The following is an 11,411-nucleotide window of genomic DNA, read 5'->3' on the forward strand; positions in this document are numbered from 1 at the left end:
CTAGATCTGCCAAACTTTTGATGGAGTCCCAGCATAAGTTTTTTTCACCTGCATTGTTAGGAGCATATACATTGACCAGACAAATACTTTCCTTAGATTCTAGGTGTTGTAGTTTTAACAAAATCCAATGGGTATTCAGGGACTCAGAGATTAGAGAGAACTTATTTGGATTCCAGAGCAACCCAAGTCCTCCCGATGCTCCATGGGCAGAGGTTGCTTTTGCTCCGTCTTTTTTCCAAAATTTTCTGCTTGTTTGGAGGAAAATTGAGTCCTCCAATTTAGTCTCCTGGATGAGTAGAATGTCCGGGGCTTCCAGTCTTACTAGACTATTCATAGCTTCTTCCTTGGCTTTGGAGCCCATTCCCCTACAATTCCAGGAGACTATCTTCATCATTTATTTTTACTGTGGTGAGCTCCCTTGGAGCTCTGGGTTTGGATCCTCTTCATCTTCGAGGTTTTAGCTAGGAGTTTCTCTAGCATTGGCTGGCTGCCCTGAAGCTTGTCTTTATATGTCTCTTGATCTATTTTTTCCTTTGTTGACATCCTTCCTCTCGTAGATCTTCTAGGGGTAGACTGTGATTCCCCTATCTCCCCTTCTTCCTCTGATTCCTTTGACTCTTGAGTTTCCTCTTCTTCTTCTGACAACTTCCCTTTGGATCTCTCTGGTACGCTTATGGATTTAGTCGGAGAGACTGCTTTCGGGATTTCTGTCTCTTGCGTGTTCATGATATCAGATCCGAGGATCTCAAATTTGTTCCCTTGGCTTTCCAAGGGTGGATTCTGAGCAGATCCCACTTGGGGGACTTTAGCATTAATGTTAGCATTCTTCCTGAGTGAAGTTTTGGATCTTTTTGCCTGGTTCCATCCTTCATCTTTCCCTTTTTCTTCTACCCCTTTGGTTGGGAAATCTCTGGCGAAGTGATCGTAGACTTGGCACTTCCGGCATTTGAACGGCAGCTGCTCATAGTCTAATTTTTGAACATGCATCCACAGACCTACCCTTATTTTGATGGCCTCTGGTAATCCGACCTCTAGATCTACCTCCACACAAATTCTGGCGCAGTCGTACTGATCTTTGCTGTTAGCCTTGTCTATGAATTTCCCGAGAGTGTTTCCGATATGTTTCAAAGAGTCCCAATTCCAGCAATGAACGGGAAGATTTGGGAGCCTTACCCACACCGGGACCGCAGAAGGCACATCCACCGCCGGATCGAAGTCTGGCGTCCATTTGTTTAGATACAGCCCTTGAGGGCCCATGAAATAGGGGCCATTTCTGAAGATGACATCCTTATCCTCTTTGTCAGTAAATTCAAATAAGAAATATCCTCTTCCAAGGAAGTAAGAGGTTACTTTGTTCTTTATCAGTGGAGCCCAGTTCCTAGCAACCCAGTTATCTGTTGATTTCGGGGAAGGCCATAGACCTGTAAACTGACTAACCAGAGCTCAATTCGCTAGAGATAATGCTACTTGAATTGGACCATCAGGAGGGAGGGCGATCTTAGGGATATCTTCTAGCTTTTTCACGAACTTGGCAACTTCCACGACTCTCTTCTTGGGCAGAGAGGCCAGCAAGGATCTGAAAGCTTCAGCGGCGGAAGGCGGAGAAGGGGAGGAAGACCCCTGGGGGGGAGCCGGCTCCTCCATGGAGGGCCAGCAGAACAAACCCTAGCCGACTGCAGCCAGAAGCAGGAGCCCTCTGCAGATCCGTCCGCAGGGATCGGAATAGGCAGAGAGCAGGCGCGCGCGCAGACTTCAGGTTCCGCGGGGTGCGGATCTCGCAGGATGCAGGGGGAGCCGAGCGCGCTGGTATCGCCTTCAAGTATTTAAGTTGTTTGTTAATAGACTTTGTAAAAAAAAAGGTCCTTATTAGTTTGCTTGTGTTGTAGTTGATAACATTTATTTGGAGTAAAAAATATAAAAGTTATTTTAAATTTTTTACTAAATAAATAAAAAAATAATGAAGAGTGTGAATGTTTTCTAAATTAATCATGGTGTATAGATTGCTAGAGTTTCTAGTGTTTTCTTTGTTTATTTCATATTGTTTCTAGAATGCTAGCATATAGACACTGTGCAAAGGGTAGTGTGAGCATCACTACTATGGAGCACTACTCCTAGGGTAACTAACAGTTCCTTCTGAATATCTTCTTACTTTTATTGTCATAGTTGATAACATTTAAGAAATGTATTGTCATAGTTGATAACATTTACAAAAAAAAATTGGAAGAAGAACAAAGAGGAAATATCTCAAGGCAGAGTTATTGTTGGGTCGTTCGATTGCTGAACTAAATAGGCCAAGACAATCTCCACTTCCCTTTTGGTTGGATGGATGAGGTGAGGGAGATCTGGGTCAGTTTGTTTAATTTGATTTCTTTTCTTATTATCAACAACAATTTGATTTCATTTCATTTATTTATTTTTCAAAGAGAAAAATATTCATAGATTTATATTAAGACAATATAATAACATAAGATATGGCCAGGGACAGACACCTTGCAAGCATATGAATGCAAATGGATCAAAATTTGACAGTCATAGGATCCCCAAAGAGATCAGAACTAACATTCAGAAACTGTACAATATGGTATCAAAAGCAAGATCAGTTGCTATCATAGTCATATATAACAAAAGGGGCCTATATGCAAAACAGGTAAACAGATAATGAGAGAGAAAGATCATATTCTCGGGATGAAGAAGTCCTGAATGAGATAAGAAAGATCACCATCCGAGACCCTCAAAGACCAAGAACTTGGCTCCATTGTAAGACCCTTCTTCGACAGAAGGTCAGCTTGATCATTTCTGGAACGAGGAATATGGTGAATTGAGCGGTGTTTCATATTGCTCCAAAAATGCATGATTCTGTTTAACCATCCAGACAGATGAGGACAGCTGATGTGGCATGCACCGCTAACATGATCAATCATTGATTTCGAATCACCATAAATTGAAATGCTTTGGATGTCAAAAAAAACGCAAAAAGCAAGCAGGCCTGCAAGAGCCCTAGCCTCGGCCATGCTGTTTGAGCCAATCCCTCCATTCCAGGAAAGAAAGTATTGCAGCTTGTCATGCATAATAATGTGGACACCACATCCACAAATGTTATTTTGCTCAGCCCCATCAAAGAAGGCACATGGAGCCTCGATGGAAATGTCATCCGACATCTTTTTGCAGTCTTTTTTCGTCTTGACTTTTTCCAAAGGCATCAAGTCATGAAAGGCCATTATGCGCTGCAGAATTGACTTAAGGGGCTCCTTTGACTCTTGGAAGATCTTGGCATTCCTCCATTTCCATAAGCACCAGCAGGTAATAATAAACAGAGATCTCCATGAGTGCTTTTGCTCGCTCCACCATTGAATAGCAACCTGTACTGAAGCAAAAACAGCGTGAGGAAAACCATAAAACAGAGAAAGTTCATACCAGATCTGAAGAGAAGAGTTGCATTGGAAGAACATATGGAGGTTAGATTCCTCGGCAGCTTGGCACATAGCGCATCTGCTCGGCCCATGCCAGTTTCTCCTCCTCAAGTTCTCCCATGTCAGATTTCTGTTGTTAAATACCAGCCACGAGAATAGGATCATTTTGAGAGGACACCCTGACTTCCATAAGCATGGAGGGAAAAGAAGGTTGGAGCCTGGAGCTTTAGGAGAGATCATGTCGGCATAAATGTCTTTTACACGAACATGCATCTTTTCCTTTGGAATGGTCCATATCAGATGGTCATTGGTTCCAGAACGATAGATTCCCAGGCTGCATAAAGCTTCTTTAACTGAATTCCACACCGGGAGCAGTGGACCTGGCAGGTGAAGATCGCGACCATCTTTCCATAATGGTATGGGACCATTCCATGATGCGATCAGTTTATCCCAAGTAAAGCATCCATTTCTGTGAAGGAAAATTAATAGATTTTGAGGAAAAAACAAGCCTTCTCGGCCACTCAATATGGGATCGATACCGATTAGGATTCGGGAGCCAGAGAAGAGATTCCATCTTAAGTTCTCCAGAAAGTATTGCTGGACTTTTCTGAGGCTGAGCCAAATGGCTGAACCTTGCCTGGTTCCAATAGATCCCCTTCTGTACCAAAATTCCAGGTCTTTTCCTTGCATGTATTTCTTTCTAATAGAAAGACTCCACAGCCCATTGCCAAAAATGCCTCTCCACAGCGATTTGCATAAGAGCGCTCTTCCAAAGGATCACATATCAAGCAAGCCCCAACCACCTAGCTTCTTAGGCATAGAGATTTTGTCCAGCTTCGATAAATGAATTTTTCTCTAATTTGATTTTCCACCCCATAGAAAATTTGCCGAAAGTCTGTTCATTTTATTCATGATGCTAGCTGGAAGGAATAAAATATGAGCCCAATAAACGGCTAATTGCGTTAAGACTACCTGAGTAAGAATAAGTCTGTGCCAGAGAGAGAGTCTTAAACTCCCAGCCTGATATCTTTTTATAGAATCTTTCCAATAATCATTGCCAGTCTGCTTTCGAGTAGCCCTTAGCCTTTAGTTGAAATCCCAAGTATTTCAGCCCGTCTATGATCGGACTCTGAGCAATACCCAGTAACTTAGCAATCCAGGACACCATTGCCATATTTGTATCATTATGAAAAAGGGTTGATTTTCCTTTGTTGATAACTAAACCAGTAGCTTTCTGGAATCTATCAAGAATTTCATTGAGGCAGGTCCAGGAAGCTCTGCACAGCATGGCGAAGATGAGAACATCGTCAACAAAAAGGTTGTGTGATAAATAGATGTCCTTGCAAATCCTAACCAGCCTGCATCTCTTTTCATCAACTGCTTTGTTGATCTAAAGGCTGAGAGAGTTCATCGCCAAAATAAATAAAAGAGGAGAGAGGGGGCACCCCTGACGAAGACCTCTTTCTACTGAGAAGAAAGGAGAAGGCATTCCATTTATAATGACCGAATAACGAACATTCTCTATGCAAGACATAACCCAGTTGATGGAATGAGATTTTAATCCAATATTTGCCAGCAAACATCTCAAGAATCCCCAATCCAAACAATCGTAGGCCTTCTACAAATCTATTTTTAGAATGGTCGCATCCATCTTTCTAGATATCATTGAAAACAGACTTTCCTGAGTAATGGCAACTGCATCCAATATGTTGCGCCCTTTTAAGAAAGCATGTTGGTCCTCAGTGATAAAGGAGGCCAGAGTAGATTTCAATCTCTCCACAATAATTTTGGAGATAATTTTGAACAAAATAGTGCATAATGATATTGGTCTGAAATCTTGGAAGGAGACCACCTCTGCCTTTTTAGGGATTAGGGCAATCAGAGTAGAAGAGATGATGTTGTGAATACTTCCGGACATCCAGGATGCCTCCGCCATCTGCAACAGGTCGCTTCTGAAGATGTCGAAAAAATGAGAGAAAAACTCTATGGGCCAGCCATCTGGCCCAGGGCTTTTATCTTTTTTAAAAGCTTTGATGACACTTTGAAGTTCCTCTTCAGAGATCGGCTGGAAAAAGCTTTCATTCTTTGCATCATCGAACATTAATGGGGCCAGTTCGATACCCCAGAGGATATCCTAAAAACCATTTGCTTCTTTTCTTTTGTATTGGTTTTTAAAATATCTCACAGCTTCGTTTGTGATATCCTGTTGGGAATGATAGAATCCACCTCTACCATTGCTGATTCTCCAAATCGCGTTTTCCTCTCGTCTGGCATTTGCAAAGTTGTGAAAAAATCTAGTGTTTCGGTCACCGTCCTTTAGCCAGATTGCTCTGCTTTTGAGCCTCCATGAGGCCTCCTCCTGGTCCAGAAGCTTTTGTTTTCTTTTTTCCAGATCTCTTATGAGACTTTTGATGCTGAGAGGAAAATTATTTGGGTCTGTAGCACTTAAAATACTGTCCATCTCTTTTTGAATGTCAAGAAGCGCCTGTCTGTCCTTTTTCCTTTTTTGGTATTGCCATTCCTTAGCCACCTTCCTCAGAGATGCCAATTTTTCTCTAAAGGTCATGAATGGGAAAAGGTCTGACTTCGAAAAATCCTTCCACGAATTAGAAATAATTTCATTGAACGCTGGGTCCTCTAAGTAGATTTTATTAAATTTAAAGGGGTAACCCAGCCTGAATCCATTCTCCCGCCAGCCGAGGAAGATGGGCCTGTGATCAGATGTGAAGGCATTTCCTATGGATGATATGGGCATACCCATTTTGTCAATGATGCTAGCATGCAGAATGAACCGGTCAATCCTCTTAGCAATATATGCTTCTCCCATCCTATTGTTATCCCATGTAGGCATCAATTTTATGGGGACAATTTCGACATAATTTTTATTTAACAATTCCATCTTAATCCTGTCAGCAAGCGGGTCTTTTTTCCTGCATTTGCCCCAACATTCATCAAAGCTTAACGTCAGATTTAAGTCTCCAGCTATCATCAAATAATCAAGTTCAAATATTTCCGAGGCAAACAATTTTTCCCAGAAAGGAACTTTGTTCTTATAGGGTGCGTAGGTATTCAGAATGTTGATATTTAGACTTTGACCTCTGATAGAAGCCGAAATAAGAATCCCGACAAAACACTTATAGGCCTTGGCCTTGATCCACACAGGGTCCCATAGGACTGCGAGCCCCCCTGACTGACCTCGAGCCTCAGATGCAACCATGAACCATGAAGGGAACATTTTCCTAAAGTAAGCAATAGAGACCTGGCTATTGTGCATGGTTTCCTGGATTAGGATGATTTTTGGATGAGCTGAATAGAAGATGTCCTTTAGCGCTAGATATTTTGGGTTTGCGCCTAAACCCCTGATATTCATAGAGACAATAAAAGTCATTTGGATGGCTCACCAGCCATGCTTGCTCTAAGAGGCTGAAGATCAGTCACGTCCTGAATAGGGACATCAATAAGAGATAAATTCCTTACTCCGTGCTCAGAAACAATCGTTCTCCCCCTAAAGTGTCGGCTACCTCCATTGTGTTTTTTCCTGACTGTTATATTCTTTGCGGAGTTTGGACTTATGAATAGAGAGGCAGGGCTATTGGGCTTATGAATTGTCAGAGGCTCCAACTCAAGAGATTTTTTGCTTAGCAGAAAGTCGATATCATTGTCGTATTTGTTAACAGGGGATGACTCCGGAGAATTGAAAGGAGTGGCTGTCACCAAAGGCTCTTTGCCTTTTGTAGATGAGGGAAGATTCTTGTCAGGAGTCGGGGAGGAAGATGAGATCATAATGGGATGAGAGCCGACAACAAAATCCATTAAGTGCATGGGAGGAGGAGAAGGGACAGCCTTTCCATCCAATGGTTCAGGGGGAGGAGCACAAACAAACGATGGGGATCTGTTAGCATCGGGACAAGCAGGATTTGATTGGGAGGATTGATGGGTATCCAGCCCATATGGAATATCCCGAGAAGAGTACCTCTGTGACAATTTAGGATCATGATTTTCAGAAACCTGATTTTCCTTTTGGTTGACCTCTGGAAAACTTATGGAGGATGAAGAGTGTCGCTGTGAAAGAGGCAAGGAAGAACCTGCTCCAAGACTGTGGTGGACCACCCTTGGTTTGGGGATATGATGGCGCCTGCAATTTTTAATCAAGTGCCCTGTTCTATGACATAAGGAGCACCTGAAAGGAATTCCCCAAAAATCTAGCCTTTGTTTGATTCTGTGACGACCCCACGCAATCTCAAGATGGTCAAGTTATCCTCCTTTGTATACCTTCTCAATGAGAACCCACGCTATCCTCTTATCTTTTTTTCCTCTGCACCATGGGTCGACATACACAAATCTGCCGATGGAATTTCCTATTTCTGTGAGGGACTCCGTCAAACACAATTCCAAAGGCATATTTGGAAGTTTCACCCAAATCAGATTATTTGATGGAGTATTCTTTAAAGGATCAAACCCAATATACCATTTAAATAGCGATAAAAAACTTCTCCCATGCACCCAGGGCTTCTTGAAGACAGCCTCTAAATCAGAAGCCTTTAGGAAGTGGAAACAATACCATTCTTTCATTAGGCGGGAGATAATGGGGGTATAACCTATCAGAGGTTTCCATCAGTCATCAAGCCATTTCCTCATAGCCACATCGTCCATTTCCGGAAACTGCCATCTGCCCACCAAGGCAAGGTTTTGCAGACTATCGATTCTTTCCGAAAGGAAGGAGCTGTCCAGAGAGATTGCTTTAGGAGGGGAAGTGGTTTTTACTGGATTCCTGGATTTGTTATAATGGGAAGCCTGTTCATTTGTTCGCACTTCCTTAGAAGTGGTCCCCCCTTGGTTAAGAGCATTTTGATATGGTTTACCAGAAAAAGGAGCATCCTTTTCTAGCCAAACAGGTTTGACGATCATATCGTCCACCGTGGCTTGCCACCCTGCTAACACCTTGGGTCCTTCACGTGCTTTTTCAGCCATGATGGCGGCTTGGATCATTGCTTCCGTGGCAGATGAGTCTGACCCACCTGTCATTGAATCAAGAGAAAATCTCTACTCTGGCAGGAGACCGCAACTTTAATTAAGTTTTCAGGATAGGTCAGTACAGAAAATATCTACTCCTCAGATCCGAGACTGAACAAAATACCCGGATGGAATAAATGCCAGATAGGGTAAATTAAGGAGGAAAGCTCGGGATGTTCCTCGGGATCAGTACAAAGAAGACTCCAGAGGGACTGTTGAAGCAGAGATAAGGAAGGCGCTAAAAACCAAGGATAGTTTTCCCCCCATGATGACGATAGCTAACCGTCAATTTGACAAAGAGAGGATATTCGTAGATTTCAAGTACTCTTAAGTACATGAAACACGTCATATGAGGACAGAGCCATTACTCTAAGAATTTTGAAAACATTTCTTGGAAAGACTGCAGAATTCCGATCCCAGAAAAAGGAAAACCGGTTAATCTCCCCGGCTATCCCATGGGCGCCATTGCAGGTTTCAGAGCAATGGTGCAGGAAAAAAGAATGAAGACATCTAACTGGCAGTATTTTCCTGACAATCAATACAGCAACAATACATCTGGAATATACACCACCATTGTCCTATTCTAAAACGAAAGTCAGTGCATGGCTTATAGATGACTATGGATTTCTTTAATTTGAGGAGAAAAGTCTTGAACATTATGACAGTTCAAGGCGGGCAGGGCTTGTTACAGTAAAACTACATGTTGTAGCGGACTAAAGAAGTTCCATAGTTAAGCCAGTATGCCACTAAATTCAGAAAAAGACTACTCACTATAAATGCCAGAATTCCATTGTTGAGCCAGTATGCCATTGAATTCAGATAAAGACTACTCACTATTAATGCCAGAATTCCATATGAACCAGCCTTAGACGATTATTCAAGAACTTGCATAGCCTTAACTAGAAAAAGGAGCAGAGGTGAAACTAACCTTATAATCTTAAGCTTGAACCGCGAGCGAGAGCGCCAAGAACCCCGTGCGCAGAGCACCACCCAACCGCCTTACAGACACCAGGAACATGAGCGTCGACCAGAGAAAGGATAGATAGCCGGACGGATGGATGAATACCTCCCGAAACCAGCAGAGGAAGGAAGCCGGCCAAGGAGGCCGCGAGGCTGAAAGGCCGAAAAACCAGACACTGTCGAGGATAGAGCTGTTAAGTAGCGAGAAGAAGGCTTCTGGAGTTAGACACGATACCGACCAAGCGTCAGCGAAAATGGAGGGCATGCATGCATGAACGTCCACGGGTTGCCAAGCGTGGAAGCGGAAAGTTCAGCATGCAAGAGATATGGCGTGGCAGAAAACCGGCATGCCTGGTGGCTAAGATTATTGGCTCCCCGTGATCGCAGCTGAAAATAATGATGATTGGTTCTCTGAACAGGCTGTGAAAGACGGTGGTTGGCTCCCAGGTCGGCTAGAAAATGCTGGTTGGCTCCCTGCGCAGCATGGCGCTCTCACTCCGAACACTCAACGAAGATCTTCATTTCATTTATTTAATTCATACATAATTCTCTAATTGTTGTTTTAATAACCATAAATTATTTTTTAATTTTTTTTAATATGTGTGAAGTTTTTCTTGGACTATATAGAAATTACATAACTCTGAGTGAAAATGACGGAATAATATTTTCCAACCTATATTGGAGCTCCTTCCCAATGACTCCCTTTGTTATTTTAATATTATTCATAGTTGATTTTTTTCAATTAACAACTGCAATATGTAATTAATTAATTTTTCTCAGTTGATTTGTTTATATCTTTCTGGTTCTAGAGTATTTGTTAGCATGTAGAGATTGTGCAACATGAGCATCAAAGCTATGGAGAAATATTCCTATTGTAAGTTGCAGTTCTTTTTCAATATCTTCTTATCTGTAAAGATTGTGCAGCTTGAGCATCACTGCCATGGAGAAATATTCCTAAAATAAGTTGCACTTCCTTCTCAGTATCTTCTTAGTGATGTTGTTGTTACAGTTAATAATATTTATGAGAACAATTTGTTTTGTGGATTCAAAATTTTACAATTAAAAATTACATAAACTATTCTAAATGTCTAGAAAGAGTGATGGAGATTAGGTTAACGTGTGATTTCTCTCCAAAATTAATCATAACAAAACATACTCTCAAAACCCCTGAGGAACAACAGTGTAGCGTGTTTCCATGTTAGGGTTTTTTTAATAATCTTAAAATTCAGGAAAGAATCCCAACGATTTGGTTGATTCTAAACCCGGTATTGCATTTTGGATATCGTCAAATAAAATTGATTCATGTACGAGTCTATGCAAGACTGGACGAGAGCAGAGATTACCTTCTTTCACACATACTCTTATTCCCCCCGAAACAATTTCTATTAAATTATGGAATCTAAATAACGAGAGCTGAAGTACTGGAAAGAGAAATTATAAAGGAAAAACGTAGAACACTAGAAAGTGTAAAGGCAAAACCTAAAAGCTAGAATTCTTAGATTGCATCATTTTTAATCTATGAATAAATTAGAGCATTGGCCTCGCATTTATGATTTTTCTATGCTGATGTGGAACAATATTATATTTTTCCTTTGTAGAAGCCATGCTAGCTGGGAATTGAACTTAAACCTTGGGACCTTTCAAAAATCACTCTTCTTGATTCGCTGAAAATCCTACTTAGCTGTATTATATTCCCTAACCAAGGCATGTGAATACTAACCAAGGCATGGGAATACAAAGTGCGATAAATGCACTCAGACTCTGGGCAGCCTCCCCAATTCCATTTCTAAAACCTGGATTTCCCATATGGTGAGTCAGGCCCGTTGTCCTGCAACATTGAATTATATTAAGTTTTGAAAGAACATTGATATACATCATGGGTTAGACATAGATCGGTATAGAGGCTTCGTAAGCAAAGATGTGATTGTTTTATTTTAATGTTTAAAAGTTGGTTTTTATTGCATTCACAGTCCAATATGAATTTTGTATTAACCCTTATTGTAATGGGTGAACCTTGCACCTCAAGGC

General features: G+C 41.6%; 1 protein-coding gene across 1 annotated transcript; it reads right to left on the bottom strand.

Annotated features, from left to right (window-relative positions):
- Nucleotides 1-5,544: 5,544 nt before the first annotated feature.
- On the bottom strand, nt 5,545-6,684 carry LOC149229673 (uncharacterized). The gene has a single exon (XM_089381102.1). The coding sequence runs from the start codon at nt 6,682-6,684 to the stop codon at nt 5,545-5,547; it is 1,140 nt and encodes a 379-aa protein (XP_089237228.1).
- Nucleotides 6,685-11,411: the final 4,727 nt, after the last annotated feature.

Source organism: Pinus tabuliformis, chromosome J (assembly GCF_031772625.1).
Source record: "Pinus tabuliformis cultivar Carrire ecotype Pingquan chromosome J, CPIR1, whole genome shotgun sequence".
Lineage (NCBI taxonomy): Eukaryota > Viridiplantae > Streptophyta > Pinopsida > Pinales > Pinaceae > Pinus > Pinus tabuliformis.

Bases quoted from the DNA above. Each gene is read 5' to 3' on its own strand.
- LOC149229673 (XM_089381102.1), bottom strand. From the start codon at position 6,684: ATGCACAATAGCCAGGTCTCTATTGCTTACTTTAGGAAAATGTTCCCT.